This window comes from Trichechus manatus, unplaced genomic scaffold (genome assembly GCF_000243295.1).
Source record: "Trichechus manatus latirostris isolate Lorelei unplaced genomic scaffold, TriManLat1.0 scaffold00017, whole genome shotgun sequence".
Taxonomy (NCBI): Eukaryota; Metazoa; Chordata; class Mammalia; order Sirenia; family Trichechidae; genus Trichechus; species Trichechus manatus.
In genome coordinates, this window is record NW_004443953.1 from 19,546,050 (window position 1) to 19,564,886 (window position 18,837).

The 18,837-nt window shown below is 40.3% G+C and overlaps 1 protein-coding gene across 1 annotated transcript in view; it reads right to left on the reverse strand.

Annotated features, from left to right (window-relative positions):
- The window catches only part of SLC22A16 (solute carrier family 22 member 16), a 42,651-nt gene that overhangs the window by 15,174 nt on the left and 8,640 nt on the right, over positions 1 to 18,837 (reverse strand). Inside the window, exons 3-5 of the mRNA XM_004372501.2 lie at positions 12,827 to 12,944; positions 6,741 to 7,272; positions 2,175 to 2,302 (exon numbers count right to left, since the gene is read on the reverse strand). Coding sequence (XP_004372558.1) covers positions 2,175 to 2,302; positions 6,741 to 7,272; positions 12,827 to 12,944 — 778 coding nt within the window. The remainder of the gene's footprint in view (positions 1 to 2,174; positions 2,303 to 6,740; positions 7,273 to 12,826; positions 12,945 to 18,837) is intronic.

Genomic DNA, 18,837 nt, shown 5'->3' on the forward strand with positions numbered 1-18,837 from the left:
GAAGAGAACTTGAAGCACTTACTGATGATAATCAAAGACCACAGCCTTCAGTATGGATTACACCTCAACATAAAGAAAACAAAATTCCTCACAACTGGACCAATAAGCAACATCATGATACAGGGGGAAAAGATTGAAGTTGTCAAGGATTTCATTTTACTTGGATCCACAATCAACACCCATGGAAGCAGCTGTCAAGAAATCAAAAGACGCATTGCATTGGGCAAATCTGCTGCAAAAGACCTCTTTAAAGTATTGAAAGGCAAAGATATCACCTTGAAGACTAAGGTGCGCCTGACCCAAGCCATGGTATTTTCAATTGCATCATATGCATGTGAAAGCTGTACAATGAATAAGGAAGACTGAAGAAGAATTTGACGCCTTTGATTCATGGTGTTGGCGAAGAGTATTGAATATACCATGGACTGCTAAAAGAACGAACAAATCTGTCTTGGAAGAAGTACAACCAGAATGCTCTTTAGGAGCAAGGATGGCCAGACTATGTCTTACATACTTTAGACATGTTGTCAGAAGGGATCCGTCCTTGGAGAAGGACATCAAGCTTGGTAAATCAGACGGTCAGTGAGAAAGAGGAAGACCCTCAACGAGATGGACTGACACAGTGGCTGCAACAATGGGCTCAAGCATAACAACGATTGTGAGGATGATGCAGGACCCGGCAGTGTTTTGTTCTGTGGTACATAGGGTCACTATGAGTCGGAACTGACTCGACGGCACCTAACAACAACAGCACAGCTGAAAGTAAATTTCAAACTGTCTTCAAAACTTAGAATGCTTTGCTTTAAATGTTGATATACCATTGCTTAATAATTATATAACCCCCAGAAAACCAAACCCTTTGCCGTAGACTTGATTCCGACTCATAGCGACCCTATAGGACAGAATAGAACCGCCCTATAGGGTTTCCAAGGAGCAGTAGGTGGATTTGAACTGCTGATCTTCTGATTAGCAGCCGTAGCTCTTAACCACTGTGCCACCAGAGCTCCAGTTACATAACAGCAGGTGGAAATTATATAAAACATTTTAAATTATTGTTCTAGCGACCATATTTTCCAAATCGAGAACAAAAATACAGGCTTTTAAAACTTTTTTTGAGGGGTGGGCAGGGCACTTCTGGATGCAAGAGGTATTCTGAGGGATCTACTTTGCCAAAATATCAGAATGCAGAAGTTGTTTCAGTAGTTTATGGCAGTGTTTCTCATTAAGAAACTGCATTTTTAAAAACAAGCTCCTCAGAGGATTTTTATGCATACTGGAAGTTAAAAGCTACTAATGACTGCAACGAAAAGCAAGAGTATTTAAATGGGAACAATCCTGAATATTTGATTCCTTATATCCTTCAGTTGTCTCCATGGTTCTTCTGTCATTCAGGTCTCTGGTCAAATGTCACCTTCTCTGAGAGAGAGACAGTCCTTGACCATCCTAGATAAAATAGTACCTACGTATGTGTATACACATACACACAAACACAACCATTCTCTATCTCTCATTCTATTTTATTTTTCTTTATTACACTTACAGAAACTACATTCATACACTTAAACTAGAACAGCACCTGGCACACAAAAGACGCTGGATAAATCTTCGTTGAATGAATGAATGAATAAATCTTCATATAGCTATTTGCTTGGGAAAGAACATTCTTACTTGTTATGCTAACTTTTTAAAGGCACCAGTACATTATTCCATAATCATAATAATTACTGGGTACTTTAAGAGCAGTTCTAAGAAAACAAAATTTTTATTTAAAAATTAATCAAAATACCTGCCGTTCTCCTTAACACAGAAACAATTTGCCTTTGCCTTTTATTGTCTCTTCTGCTCTCTTTCTTTGTACACAATCAATTTGAACAACTGTAATCACTTTTCCAACTCAAGATTATTTTACTTACAACATGCAATACTGTTAACTCTGGGAAGTGGGATTATGGATTTTTTTAAAATACAGTTTCTACAAAGAACATGCAATGCTTGTACAATGGAGAAAAATAGTTTCTTTTAAGAAAACACATTTTTAAATATTATGTAATACTCTTTCCATGTGTATATTATGCTTATTTTAATGGCTACAAAATCCTCCCATCAAGCTGCCATGACTTAGTATAACTAACCATTCCCAAAGACAATGAAATGTAAAATAACTTGTAACTCACCTGGGGGATCACCATAATTGCACCACAGATCAGTGCACTTGCTATAAGGGAGAAGACCAGAATGTTTCTTCTCCCCACCTTATCCATCCCGATGCACGTGAAGACATAGGCAGGAAGTTCCACTGCACCTGTCATTAAGCGGAAAACAAAACAAAACAAAACAAACTCAATGCCATCAAATTGATTCTGACTCATGGCAATCCGACGTGTTACAGAGCAGAATTGCTCCATAGCGCGTTCTAGGCAGTAATCTTTACGGAAGCAGATTGCCAGGCCTTCCGTAGCACAGCTGGGTGAGTTCAAACCTCCAACCTTTCAGTTAGTAGCCCAGAGCAAACCGTTTGTGCCACGCAGGAACCTACCATTGAGGGGCCTCTATAAACTGTGGTGCCAAACTGCACGGGGGATCCTGCCTTCTCAGCCACCATCCAAAAGGAATGATCAGCTCTCTCCCTGCCACCAGGGGCCTCTGAGAACTTCCTAAGAGTTTGCAGGCAGCGAGCCCTACCACTTGAAACTCACTGGAATGAGGAATGTTTCCTGTGCAATGCACTAATGCTCACATAATCCCACAGGCACTTATCACCTGTTCTAGTATACTGTAAGCTCCCCAGGACACACACTGTGACTGGAGGGCAGGCCTGTTGAATAAAAGGTAAATTAATTAAGACAACACTGCTTATTTCTGATTTAGGGGTTCTTATGCATCTGCTTCCATAAAGATTACAGCCAAGAAAACCCTATGGGGCGGTTCTACTCTGTCACATGCCGTCACCATGAGTCGGAATTGACTCAGCGACACCCAACAACAGCAATGCTTGGCAGAGCTAAGGTAGAGAGTGCAGTATCTGCTAAGGTACGTAAACTAATGGTAATCAAAACCCCAAACCCATTGCCATTGAGTAGACTCCAACTCATAGCAACCCTATAGGGAAGAGCAGAACTGCCCCACAGGGTTTCCAAGACTGTAAATCTTTACAGGAGCAGCCTGCCACATTTTTCTTCTGAAACTAATGCTACTGCTTAATAAATTTAAACCTAACAGTAAACATTTTAAAATCTAATATGAATCTCCTAGAGGAAAGGGCTTATCTTGGACCTCCTTTTACTCTCTCACGACAAAAAGTAAAGCGCTGAGTCCGTAAATCCATTTCCATTGATTTAAAAACCCTTTCTTTGTAGAACCAAAGTTGGAAACTTAGTTCCAGAACAAGAAAGCTTTATAGCTATCAGCCAGAACTAATCAGGGAGCAAGCAAGAAGATTTCTCAACAAAACCAGCTTTCACTGTTTACCAGCCCAGATCTCCATGTAAGTCATGGTTCTATAATCTTTCCTCCCTCTCCAGCTTGCCTTACCCCGGGACACTGTCCACTACTGCCTTTTACCGGTGATGTGCATTTGTCCACTCTACTATGGGTATGTCACAAGTATCTGCAGAGGTGAGTCCATATGTCTCTCGCCGCTTCTGGAACATATCACAGGGGGTGGATACACATTTTGTGGAGTTAACATGATTAGAAGTTGTTGTTAGGTGTCATCGAGTCGGTTCTGACTCATAGTGACCTTACAGGACAGAGCAGAACTGTCCTATAGGGTTTCCAAGGAGCAGCTGATAGATTTGAACTGCTGACCTTTTGGTCAGCAGCTGAGCTCTTAACTGCTATGCCACCAGGGCTCCAACATAATTAGTAGTGCATCAGAAATTAAACTTGGTTACAGTTGCTTAGAAAAGAACTGGCTCAGACAAAGGCAGAATTAAACCATTTGAGAGAAGGTGGCTTTCCCCTTCATTAATTGGAAAATAAACAGCTCTGAAAGAAAATGTAGCATTTTCTAAGGTCGGACAGACCCTACCTTAAGACCTGTGTCTGCTGACCAGGTCAGATTATAGATCTATTACTGTACTCCACTCTTTTTTTTTTTTTTTGGTTTATCAAGCATTTTTTAGGATCAAATAAACTGATCCTCCAAAAAGCCTCATGGTGGGTGGTGGTTGTTGTTGTCTTATGCCATCAGGTCGATTTCGACTCATGGCGACTCCATGTGTTACAAAGTAGAACTGCTCCACAGGGTTTTCTTGGCCGTGATCTTTATGGAAGCAGACTGCCTGACCTTTTCTTCCATAGAGTCACTAGGTAGGTTAGAGATGTTAGGTGGGTTCGAGCAGCCAACCTTTCAGTTAGTAACCAAGTGCAAACATGGATCATTATCCTCACTTTACAGCTAAGATTATATTATTTGAGCCAAGTGACAGCTCACAGTTTGGAAGCAAGGCTTTGGGGAGGCCAAAGCCCCTTTCTGCAGCTTCCCGTTGCCTCCCTCATGTCTGGCTCAGGACTGTATGCACGGTCACCAAACAACTTCCTGGATCTTGCAAAGCTATGCAGCAACTGTGAAATGGATGGGGAGAAATGTAAAAGTGCACTACACTGGTTTTATTCTAGTTGGTGTTTCAGGATGCTGCTGTCTGCCTACATCTGATTTTTGGCCTGACTATGCCTTTGATGTCCTGGAGAAGGACATCATGCTTGGTAAAGTAGAGGGTCATCAAAAGAGAGGAAGACCCTCAATGATATGGACTGACACAGTGGCTACAACAATGGACTCAAGCATAGCCATGATTGTGAGGATGGCGCAGGACCAGGCAGTGTTTCGTTCTGTTGTACGATGGGTCGCTATGAGTGGGAAATGACTCAACGGTACCTAACAACAACAACAACAATATGTATTACAAAATGAAGAAAGTAATGGCATGTTGTCCTCATCCCAAAAGGGCTAGGACTCATTGCTTGCAGTATCTATATCACAGGCATAAAACTTGTTGCTGTTGAGTCATAGCAACCCTATGTACAACAGAATGAAACACTGCCCCGTCCTTCTCCATCCTCACAATTGTTGTTATGCTTGAGCCCATTGTTGCAGCGACTGTGTCAATCCATCTTGTTGAGGGTATTCCTCTTTTTCACTGACTCTCTACCAAGCATGATGTCCTTTTCCAGGGACTGGTCCCTCCTGATAATATGTCCAAAGTACGTGAGAAAATGTCTCCCCATCCTCTCTCTTATAATACTTAGTCCTTCTAGACACTTGGACCACCATCCAGCCCCTACCACCACATAACACCAAAGGTATCTCTTGAAACTATTGAAATGTTTAGGACCTTCAGGCGGCACAAAAATAGAGCTGAAATTGCCACCAGCCCCAAATCATCTCAGGAGATGAAAACTTGTTCAAAAATTTCATAGCATAGAACTATTGACTAGACGCATCAGTCAGCTAGGTCACTAATGGAAAGGAAAATAACATGAAAAAGTAGTTAATATAAAACTATGTACATATTTGTCTTTGGAAACATTTTTATATTTCTGAGGTTGCCCAGTTTCTTGAAAATTTAGATCTCCATCAAAATTAAAGTATACCATCAAGATCCCAAATTCCAGCTTTTCTAAGCTTCGTTATGCCATTTGTTTCTCTGTTCTAGGAATATGGTATCATTTCTAAAACTGACATACAAAATGGGTTTGAAGTCAAGACGGGCTCTTTCTACAAACTTGTCAATGGTTTTCCCAAAAAAGAGAGTGAAGTTTTTTTCTTAAAATAACTCCTCTCATAATTCCTGCTGAGCTGTAATAAACATAGATGTGTGTCAACAGAGGACTTCAATGAGAAGGAATGAAATCTATGTATAGAAATTAAAAGGCAAGGTTTTCTGAGGATAATATCAAATATAGGCAGCCTACACAGAAATAACCAAGTGTTAAGTCTAAACTGAAGCCCTGGTGGCACAGTGAAGAGCTCGGCTGCTAACCAAAAGGCTGGCAGCTCAAATCCACGGGCCACTCCTTGGAAACCTTATGGGGCAGTTCTACTCTGTCCTGTAGGGTCGCTATGAGTCGAAATCAACTCAACAGCAACAGGTTAAGTCTAAACTAGATGGACAAATACAGATTTCTAATATTTCTCTTATGTTTAGTATGAATTTAGTTTACTTGAGGAGCATGTCACAGCAATACCTGAAGCCATTTTAATCTGCTACTAAAATGAAGGAAGCATGACAACATAAGTTATATGTTGCATGTATTTAAAAGCATGTTTAAAGCATGTTTAAAGGTAGAAGGATACCAGAGGATCTCTAAGACATAGTACATTTTTTAAAGAAAGCAATTTACTAAGGACAATATGTAGTGAATATGGTCTCATTTATGTTTAAACATAAAATGTTTATATGTACAAATGTATGGAAGTTTATAGAAAGAGGCCTGACAGGTTGCAAGTCAAAAGTTACAGAAGTTACCTCTGAGGAAGGGAGTTCTAGGGTGGGAGTGGGAAGGAAGGAAGAAAGCAAGCGAAGAGAAGAGGCACGAGGGAGGGAGGAGAACAAAATTCTTCTGAACCGTTTGCATTTTTCAAAAGAAAATATCTACATGTGTTACAGTACAATAATAATAAAAGATTCCATAATAAAATGGTTGGCAGTATTATCCCTGGTAGAAAAAAACAATAAAAATACTAAAAGACATGGTAGAAATTCTACTTCATTGCCACATATTATTTTAATACTTACCCATGAGGAAGAGGTTTAAATATTCATTGCCTCCTAAATTAACCGAATTCAAGGAGAACGAGTAGAATCCCAAACTCCCCGTGAACCAAATCAACCAAACAGTAAGGGTTCTTATTGCAATTTTCCAGTCACAAAACAGATCTACTAAGTTGTGCTTCTTTACTTCAGAGCAGTTGCTATGAGCAGGGCCATTTAGATCCAGTGATAGAAGTTCTGACAATTTACAGGAGCTTGCTCTATTCCACTTGGCCATCATATCAACTACTTTCTGTGCGTCTTCATATCTTTCCTCTGAGAGAAGCCAGAAAGGTGTCTCTGGGAGCATCCAACAGCACAGAACAAAGGGGACTGTCACTGTGGAGAGGACTACCTGGTAGAGCCACCAGGTCCTGACCAAGTAGCCTGTCAAAGCCACCACCATTATTCCAGTCGCAAAGAAGGAATGCATGTGGATGGATGCCCATGTCCGAGACTTCATGCCAATTAATTCCATCACATACACAAAAACCACCACGAGATAGCCACTTGCAGCCTGAAAAACAAAGGGGAGTGGTCTAGATTTAAGGTCACATTTATAACTACAGAAGTTCCCCCTTATCCGAGGGGGATATTTTCCAAGACCCCCAACAGGTGCCTGAAACCTTGGATAGTACCCAACCCTATGTATACTATGTTTCTTCCCATACATACACACCTATGATAAAGTTTAATTTATAAATTAGGCACAGTAAGAGAGTAACAACAATAACTAGTAATAAAATAGAACAATTATTAAAAGAAGGGTTACTTGAACACAAGCACTGTGATACCGTGACAGTTGATCTGATAACCCAGACAGCTACTGAGTGACTAATGGATGAGTGGCATATACAGCTTGGATACGCTAGACAAAGAGATGATTCACGTCCCCGCTGGACAGAGTGGAAAGGTTTGAGATTTCATCAAGCTACTCAGAACTTCGGGCAACATAAAACATGAATTGTTTATTTCTGGAAGTTTCCATTTAACATTTTCAGATCACGATTGACCGTGGGTAACTGAAACCGAGGAAAGTGGAGCCACAGATAAGGGGGATTACTGTACTGAGGGGTTTGATTGCTCTGCAAATCACACATAGGCAAGAAAGAAAATGACAAAGAGTTGCTTTCTGAAACCTGCATCACATTTGTAAAATGGCACTAATTTGGTCCATCTTTCTTCCTTAAATAGGCCCTTTCATCTTCCCTCACCCTCTCCATCCCAATGGCAAAATTTGAGAGATCATTTATGATATTAATGTCAGATATTGCCTTTTGTTTCATTTAAATATTCCATTATAGTGTGAATTTATTTCTCAGTTCCTTGTAAATACACATGCTAATTTATCTATACGTATACCCCTTCTATTGCTGTCTAGTCCTTTCTGACTCACAGTGACTCTAAAGGACAGAGTAGAACTGCCCATAGGGCTTCCAAGGCTATAATCTTTACGGAAGCTGACAGCCACATCTTTCTCCTGAGGAGCGGCTGATGGGTTCAAACTGCCTATCTTTCGGTTAGCAGCTGAGTGAGTGCTTAACCACTGTACCACCAGAGCTCCTTTATCTATTTACAGGAGGTCCTTATTGCTAAATCCACTTAAAATGGGGTCAAAAATTTTATAACAACTAATGATAAGAAAAAATAGTTGATTAAAACTTTATTTTGAAAAAAGCCTACCTTTAATTCAACAAAATTTATACTCCCCCCCCCTCAAAAAAAAGCCAAACCCATTGCCGGCAAGTCAATTCCAACTCATAGTGACCTTGTAGGACAGAGTAGAACTGCCTCATAGAGTTTCCATGGAGTGTCTGGTGGATTTGAACTGCCAACCTTTTGGTTATCAGCCAAGCTCTTAACCACTATGCCACCACGGCTCCAACACAATTTATAATAAATAACAATATGTGCTAATCCTTGGATTAACAAAGAATGAATGAAAAGATGGGGTTTGGGAGTGGAGAGGGTAGTGAAAGGATTAGAATTTTTATAATTATTTCACATTTGGCATTGCAGCGCAAATGATAAAGTTAACTTTTGCAAAATCATTCTAGTGTACCCTTGGTTTGCCCAAAGGCCTCTCTTAATCTTTCGATATTCAGATCATACTCATATCATCATCCTTGTTGATGTTAATTTCTTCAGAAGATAACTAGTCTGCATGGTCTTGGGGAACATCTAGCTCAATTGGCTTAACAGTTTATAAAGACATTGTTCTACATTCTACCTTGGTGAGTAGTGTCTGGCGTCTTAAAAGCCTGTGAACAGCCATCTAAGGTACTCCACTGGTCTCACCCCTTCGGGAGCAAGGGAGACGAAGAGAACAGGATACAAGGAAAAGATTAGTCCAAAGGACTAACGGACCACAGCTACCAAGGCCTCCACCAGACTGAGTCCAGTACAGCTAGATGGTGCCCGGCTACCACCATTGACTACTCTGACCAGAATCACAACAGAGGATTCTGGACAGAGCTGGAGAAGGATGTAGAACAAAATTTTAACACACACACACAAAAAAAAACAGATTTACTGGCCTGACAGAGACTGGAGAAACCTCAAGAGTATGGCCCCCAGACACCCTTTTAGCTCAGTGGTGAAGTCACTCCCGAGATTCACCGTTCAGTCCGGGATTGGATGGCCCCATAAAACAAAACTATGACTAATGAGGCACAGCAGTCCAGGGACAAGCACTAGAAGGCAGAAGGGGACAGGAAAGCTGGTGATAGGGAACCCAAGGTTGAGTAAGGATAGTGTTGACATGTAGTGGGGTTCTTAACCACTGTCATAGGGCAATAGGTGTACTAACTGTTTAATGAGAAACTATTTTGTTCTGTAAACCTTCACCTAAAGTGAGAATAGCAGCACACTGGAAGAACGTAATCGACGTAACTGAATTGTACATGTAGAAATTTTTGAAATGGTGTATCTTTGGCTATGTATATTTTCACCAAAAAAAAAAAGTCCTCCAAGGCTGAGAAGGGAGCATGTTGACATGTTGTGGGGTTGTTAACCAATGTCATAAAACAATATGAGTACAGTACAGTACAGAGTACTGTACTGACTGTTTAATGAGAAACTATTTGTACTGTAAACCTTCACCTAAAGTACAATAAAAAAAAAAAGATAACTGGTCTAGCTCTGTCAGTTCCTTATTTGTCAAGGGTTTTGGGTGGGATTCAAGCAGTCCTCCCACGTTGCTTTCAAAGACTTTTTGTAATCATGCATCTTTTGCAAAATCTGAAATTTCACCTTGCATTGGATGGTCACAGAAAGGCTGGGCTACAAGGATGTCCCCACAGTGAGAGGGACCTGGCACTAGTAGTAAGCAGGGAGGTGCTCAATTGGGACTACTAAATTAATGGTCAGTTTAACGTATTTGTGACAACAGCTTTTACTTCCCCACACATCCTTGTAACTGCAGGACTCAGATGATGAACTCTGATAATGAGGACTCCTATATCCAAGAACCTAGTAGTCACTTGATAAATATTTGCTGCTTTACAAAGACAAAGGCTCTGATAGCCTTCAAATACTATATATTGCCGCATTAAGTTAAGCTATAACATCAGTCCCCCTCCATTTTTTTATGCTAATTCCTTCTCAGGAGTCCACTCCCACTTCCTACTGGTTACCTCTGTCATTGGGTTCAGAAAATCCACACACAGCTGCCTGAATAATTCCAAAATACAATACACCTGGAGTCCATTCATGCCCATCACTTCCACTGATGACACTCTCTTCCTCACATCTACCCTGATCCCACCCCTTCAAAGAGCCAGAATGGTATCAGCCCTTCAGTGGATTCCCACTGCCCTTAGGATAATAGAGCAAAATCTTTACCATCTTACAAGGTCCTGACTGATCTGCTACCTGTCTCCCCGACTTCAGCCTCATCAATGTACCTCACTTCTTCTCTGTAATTCTTGTTAGGTGCCATCGAGACAATTGTGACTCATAGCGACCCCATATGGTAGAGTAGAACTGCCCCACAGGGTTTCCTAGGCTGTAATCTTTATGGGAGCAGACTGCCAGGACTTTCTTCTGCAAAGCCACTGAATGGGCTCCAACCACCAACCTTCTGGTTAGCAGCCAAACGCTTAACAGTTGTGCCGCCCAGGGCTCCTACTACTTCTCTCATCTCCAGACATTCTGACCTTCAATTCTTTCCCATCTCAGGGCCTTCTTACCTGCTGCTCCGTCTGCCTGGAATGTTCTCTTACCCACCATTTAGAACTAAAAAGCCCCTGACCTCCCATACCCAGTGGGGACACCCCCCACACTGTTATACTCTCATTGTCATAATTATATTTATTTTTGAAGGTGGCTGATGTCTTGCTTTCCCACTGGATAGTAGAGTTACTGAAACAGAGCCCGGGTTTGTTTTATTTAGCACTGCACTCTGTAGGCAAATCAATAAATGTGTTGAACAAATGACTCTATCTGCATCTTCCATGTTCAGAATTCTACTACAAATACATTTTCCACAAAAACCAAAGAAAGAGCCACAGAAAATTAAGGCCACATTTCAGAGATGTATTCTGGGGGTGCTGCCTAATTTTCTCAGCACTGGAAACCAACACATGGTATTTCGCAAGACTGAAGCAGATACTTTCAGAATTATCCCTTAAGCCTTCCAGGAGAGGGCCTTCAAACTCTCTCAGTGCCACTGATGGAACCATCAGTCACACCAGAAGGTCTCTCATGTCAAATCTCACTCTGCAGTTACAGAGCCCAAACCAAAACCAGACCCATTTCCGTTGAGTCGATTCCGACTCATAGTGACCCTATAGGACAGAGTAGAACTGCCCCATAGGGTTTCCAGGAAGTGGCTGGTAGATTCTAACTGCTGACCTTTTGGTTAGCAGCCAAATTCTTAACCACTGCACCACAAGGGCCCCTAGTGACAGAGCAGTTTCCTCTTATTCTGTCCTCAGTGAAGACAGAACAGCTAGTTGCTATCTTTTGTGTTAAAAACTCTTCACATACCTAAACATACATATTTACTTTGTCCCAAGGCTCAACACCTTCAATTCCCCGATATCTTTTTTTTTTCAGTGTATCCTCCCTCTCCTTGGCCATCTCTGCAGCTTCCTACAAACCCTTTCCAGCCATAAATGAAGAGTCCAAAACTGAACACACCACTTTGCTCTCTGAGGAGGGGCTTAGTGACTTCTTAGATTTAAATACTTGGCTTCTCTCTAGACGCCCAGATTACCCACCCTGGTTAGAGGGGTTTTTCTACATGCCCCTTCTGCCTTCAGCACAATCACAAGTTTTTACCTTAGATGAAAACGTCACTCCATTATCACTGATTTGTAGCCTCCAAAGAGAATGGCTGCCCCTGTTGTCTGGTAGTTTGGAGATCTGTCTGGAAGCCTCACCAAGTGTGGAGACAGCTTCCTTGCTCCCCAGTCCATTTTCAATAATAATTACCATTGTGAGGAGTGCGTACTCTACGCCAGGTTCTGTACCACAGATGTTTACATTTAATCTCACTGAATCCTGATAACAACCCAATGAAGGAGGTATTATTCTCTGCAGTTTACATATGAGAAACTAAGACTCGAAGAGGATAATGTGTTTGCCTGAGGTCAGACAGCTAACATGTCAATGTATGACAAAGCTGGTATTCAAACTCATGCTCTTTCTGCTACACTCTCTTCCTCCTCATAAAATATAATTCTAATGCCCTCTTATTTTCATTCTTACTGTGTGTTACACAAATGACTTCAGTAATACACCTTAACCACTTGTTTGGCTCATGTATAAACAGGACCTGACTAGACCAATACAATTGTCCAGAAATAAAATAATGCCTTGGTAATTATGATATATAGGCCATGTGCCAGGCATTGAGTCAAACAAAATGTTTCTGCCTAGTAAGCAAGAATTTTTCATTTTAGTCAGTTCCATTCTAAACGTAAGTCTTTAATAACCCACAGAAAGACTTCTGAAGTGGAGTGAACAAAGGTTCGTCCTTAATCTAGATCTTAAATGAACAAACCAAAGAGAGTTATGGTTTAACATGGAAATGCTGCAGGATTAAAGAGGTAAAAAACACTACTCACCATGGCAAGAAGAAAGCGTGTGACCATGAAGCTGTAATAATCAAAGGTGAATGCCACTGCTATGCCAAATAAAAATTTGCCAATGCTTGTGGACCACAGGATAAGTCGTCTTCCTACTCTAAAAAATAAGAATCATACAGTGGCAGAAAGAAGATAGAACTGTAACAGTTTAAGCATCCACTCCAATTCACAAAAGATGAGTGTTACCTATATTTTTAAGAGTTCTGTTCTCCCCTTTCATAAGACACTACTCAGAATGGATTAGGACCACCCTAATTCAGTATGACTTTGTTAACATAACTGGTAACATTTTCAAAGAAAGACTGCATCCAAACAAGGTCACATTCACAGATAACAAGGGTTAAGACTTCGACAATCTTTTGGGGGGACACAATTCAATACATATGGGCTCAAGCATAACAATGATTGTGAGCATGGCACAGGACCCGGCAGTGTTTCGTTCTGTGGTGCATAGGGTCCCTATGAGTCGGAACCAACTTGAGGGCACCTAACAACAACAACAAAGAATTCAATACATAACACATACGAATCAAAATCTAAGTTAATGAACATCTTTACCTTCTTCCAAGCCATACTAGCACTTCAAACTTTTTATAGCCACACACCCACTTCTGACTTACTTGTTATTATTGGCTGGTATTCTAAATTTATCTCTCCCTATTTTTTCTTTTTGATCTACTAAACAATATTTACATTTACCCACATAGTTAATATATTTCTTAATCTACATTCCTTCTTACATTTCAGTCCTTCCATATAAGATCATTTTCCTTCTGCTTAAAACATATCCTTTAGAACTTCCTTTAGTAAGGGGTCTGCTGGTGGCAAACTGGCTCAGTTTGTATTTGTCTGGAGATCTCTTTACTTCACACTTACTCTTTTTTTTTTTTCTGATTTTCATATTTTAGGGATTTATTTATTTTTTATTGTACTTCAGGTGAAGGTTTACAGAACAAATGGTTTCTCATTAAACAGTAGTACACATATTGTTTTATGACTTTGGTTAACAACCCCACGACATGTCATCTCTTCTCCCTTCTCAACCTTTTTTTTTTTTTTGATGAAAATATACAAAGCCAAAGATACACCATTTCAAAAATTTCTACAGGCACAGTTCAGTGACAACGACTATGCTCTTCCAATTGTGCTGCTATTCTCACTTTAGATGAAGGTTTACAGAACAAAATAGTTTCTCATTAAACAGTACACATGTTGCCCTATGACAAGGGTTAACAACCTCACAACACATCAACACTATCCTTACTCAGCCTTGGGTTCCCTATCACCAGCTTTCCTGTCCCCTTCTGCCTTCTAGTCCTTGTCCCTGGACTGCTGTGCCTCATTAGTCCCATTTGGTTTTATGGGGCTGTCCACTCCCCGGCTGAATGGTGAACCTTGAAAGTGACATCACCACTGAGCTAAAAGGGTGTCTGGGGGCCATACTCTAGAGGTTTCTCCAGTCTCTGTCAGGCCAGTAAATCTGTTTTCTGTGTGTGTGTGTTAAAATTTTGTTCTACGTCCTTCTCCAGCTCTGTCCAGAACCTTCTGTTATGATCCTGGTCAGAGCAGTCAGTGGTGGTAGCCGGGCACCATCTAGCTGTACTGGACTCAGTCCGGTGGAGGCCTTGGTAGCTGTGGACAATTAGTCCTTTGGACTAATCTTTCCCTTGTATCCTGTTCTCTTCACACTCCCTTGCTCCCAAAGGGATGAGACCAGTGGAGTTATCTTAGATGGCTGCTCACAGGCTTTTAAAAGACCCCAGACACTACTCACCAAGGTAGAATGTAGAACATTGCCTTTATAAACTGTGTTATGCCAATTGAGCTAGACTCACACTTATTCTTGAAAGAAATTTTCACTGTGTATAGAATTCTAGGTTGGCAGTTTTTTTTTGTTTTTTGTTTTTTTTTTTTGGTGTTTGTTTTGTTTCCAGAGAGAAGGTTGTTTTATCCATCATATTTGAAGATATCCTTTCATCGTCTTCTGGCTTCCATTACTGCCATTGAGAAGTTGCTTGTTGATTCAGCTGCTGCACTCTGAAAATAATCTGTCATTTCCTCTGGCTGTTTTTAAGATCATCCCTTTGCTTTGATATTCTACAGATCTGTGATGTGTCTACTTGTGGATTTCCGGGGTTTTTTGTTTGTTTGTTTTGTTTTACTTTTTTTAACTTCTGCTTTGGAATTATTGGCCTTTTAAAAACCAGGATTTCATATTTTTTATTAGTGTCAACAATTCTCAAGCTTTACTCCTTCAAATATTGTCTTTGGCCCATTTCTCTCTCCTCTTTTTTTGGTATTCCAATTAAATATTTCATACTTTCTCCCTCTACCTCCATGAATTTTAATCTGTCACATTTTTCACCTCTGTCTCGCTGAGCTTTATTACTGATGATTTTTTCTGACCTATCATCCATTTCACTAATTATTTTTTTTAGCTATGTCTAATATATTGATTGGGGCCCCGGTGGCGAAGTGGTTAAGAGCTCGGCTGCTAACTAAAAGGTTGGCAGTTCAAATCCACCAGCTACTCCTTGGAAACCCTATGAGGCAGTTCTATTCTGTCCTATAGGGTCACTATGAGTCAGAATCGACTCAACGGCAACGGTTTTTTTTTATTTTTAATATGTTGTTAAAACTATCCAGGAAGTTTATTTACTTATTTTGTTTTTCGTTTCTAGATGTTTGAGTTAGTTATTCTTTAATTTTATTATGTCTTTTTTTTTTTTACAATTTCCAGTTACTGGTAGATATTTTCAAGTTTGTCGTTTATGTCTTCAGAAATTATAAACATTGTTATTTTATAATCTGCCTCATAATGCCAATATTTGAAGTCTTTGTGCATCTGCTTCCAATGCCTGTTACTTCGGCTGATTACCATTCATGGTGCCTTTTAATCATGTATGCTTGGTTAATTTTCACAAGGTATTTATTTTCCTTGAAAAATAATTTGTGAGAATTCTCTCAGGTCTAGGATGATGGCAAGTGTAGGGTCTGTGGTTTGATTTTACACTATTTACAAGCTGGAAGTCCCTGTGTGGTGCAAAGAGTTAACATGCTCAGCTGCTAACCAAAAGGTTGGAGGTTGAAGTCTACCCAGAGGCACCTCAGAAGAAAGGCCTGGTGATCTACTTCTGAAAAAATCAGCCATTGAAAACCTTGTGGAGCACAGTTCTACTCTGACACACATGGGGTCATCGTGAGTCGGTATTGACTCAGCAGCAACTGTTTACAAGCTAATAAGTAAATCTATTACTGTTTAATGGATGCTGCCAGAAGACACAAGACTTCTGGGTCAGAGACAAAGGACTTTATTACTTACAGCACAACAAGCAGCATGAGCATCAGCTTGTTTGTGTTGGTTCCCCTTGCCCCCAAGTCCCAAGAGGGTTATGTAAAGGGCCCAGATGGATTCCTGCACATGAAGTAGACTGCATTACAGGAGAGGAACACTGAACTTGGGGTGGGGGGGGGTCCACTGCTTTTATAGCAAGCAGGAAGCAACTATTCTCCTTGTTTGAGGTAGGGAGAGGACATTACCTTGTCTTTTAACGTTACCAACTATACAAACAGCCCTGAGAAATGGCACATGTTAAAGAGCAGTCAGAGACTTGCAGTCTTGGCTTATCCAGCAAGATGTGTAGGAGAATACAAAAGACCCAACGAGGACTACCTCTCTCAGCAACAAGATCTCCCAGAAAAACCAAACCAAACCTGCTGCCGTCGAGTCGATTCCGACTTATAGTGACCCTATAGGACAGAGTAGAACTGTCCCACAGGGTTTCCAAGGCTGTAATCTTTACCGAAGCAGACTACCGCATCTTTGTTTCAAGATGTGACTGTGGCTTCAAACTACCCACCTTTCAGTTAGCAGCTGAGTGCTTAACCACTGCATCACCAAGGCTCCTTTGTAACTTCTCAGGGACTTTAAACAATATCAATCCCTGTATCTAACAGAATGACTGGTGCACATTAGGTCTTCAATAAATATTTATATAACTATACTAAGCTTTGGAATCGACTTGATGGCAATGGGTTTGGGTTTGTTTTTTTTCATACTAAGCTTAGAAATGAAGAAAGTAAATTTTATTTCCATTAATATATTCTGATATCCTTTTAAAGGCATTATTTATATCCCACTTTTGTCATACAGCATAGTGTAATTGCAAATATTTTTAGTTTCGAGTGTGAAGCATTCAACACATTTTACCAAAAAAGGCACAAGTGATAATTTATGCAATAGCCTGCTAAATGAAAATAATAATACATAGCACCCATGAGAAGCCACTTGGGTTTTCCCTAATATATTATAACATATAAAACACTCTAAAAATATTTTCCAAAGATTAAGGAAAAAAATATACAGCAAATGTTATAAAGATTTTCACAAGGATACTGTTATGGTACAACAGTTTTCAATCTTCACCTAAAATGTACCCTATTCTATCCCCTAAAGGAAAAAAAAACCAAGCCCATTGCTGTCAAGTTGATTCCGACTCATAGTGATCCTATACGACAGAGTAGAACTGCCCCTTAGGGTTTCCAAGGAGCACCTGGTGGATTCAAACTGTCAGCCTTTTGTTTAGCAGCCCTAGCACTTAACCACTGCGCCACCACATCTCCAATTCTATCCCCTACCTAACTGTTCATTTATAATTTTGAGTTTAAAGGTCAATAATTCATTTATTCAACCAATATTAAGTGATTCTTAGGTGCCAGAACGCTTTTTGTGTTTTTTATTCTGGGCACTCTGCCTGTAACTTTCATATAATATCATCAAAAGGCAATGTTGATCGGTGCTAGCCTCATGGCCTAAACAGCCTAGCTCTCCAAACACATAATTAATTTAAAAAGAGTTTCGCTTACTCCACTTGGTCATGCTTTATAATAAGAATAGATGGATACACTGAAAACAGCTATTAACTATTAACCATATTAATTTAATATTTAAATAGAATACATAACTTGAAAAGAGTTAAAGAAATGCAAACAACTAGGTATGATCGTGTATTTTAAGGAGAGAAAACTTATCCTTAATTAACGATTCCTGCTTAGTATAACCTTAATTTTCCTCAGGCTTAATGAAAATTAACATCATGAGTGTTGACTTTACATTCTTTAAGGCCTGTTCATGGCTGTAGGACTTCATCCTGCCAACAGCTTCCCTTCCATTTTTAGCTTTCTTTCTAGAAAGTGTGACCTTCCTACTTCCAAACTCACCCACGAGAGAGCATTAGGTGGCCTACCACAGTGCCACAGCCAGTTCTCTGGGCACTGACTCCCTCTCAACCCAACCAACTCCTGCTCCTCATCCGCAGGCAGAAACAGAAGAAAAAAGGTCACAGTCAGCATTAACCTTGTGGCTATCATTTTCCAACCAGAAGCTTTCTTGCTACCTGACCACCCTCTGTCTTCACCTTCTTGCCTTTTAAAGCCAAACTTCCAAATATTTAGTACCTAATTTTCTTTATGGAGCTATGGTGGTGCAGTGGTTAAGCATTCGGTTGCTATCCAAAATGTTGGCAGTTCAAATCCACCAGCCACTCCTTGGAAACCCTATGGGACAGTTCTACTCTGTCCTACAGGGTCACTATGAGTCTAAATCGACTTGATGGCAACAGGTAATTTCCTTTAAAGAGCACTGGTGGTGCAACAATTAAGTGCTCAGCTGTTAACCAAAAGGTTGGTGGTTCAAACCTACTCAGTGGCTCTGCCAGAGAAAGACCTGGTGATCTGCCTCTGTAAAGATTACAGTCAAGAAAACCCTATGGGTACTGCAAGAAACCCAAAGGGATCTACATAAATGGAGAAACATACCACGCTCATGGATAGGCAGACTCAACATTGTGAAAATGACAATTCTACCCAAAGCAATTTACAAATACAACGCAATCCCAATCCAAATACCAACAACATTCTTCAAAGAGATGGAAAAACTAATCACTAGCTTTATATGGAAAGGGAAGAAGCCCCGAATAAGTAAAGCACTA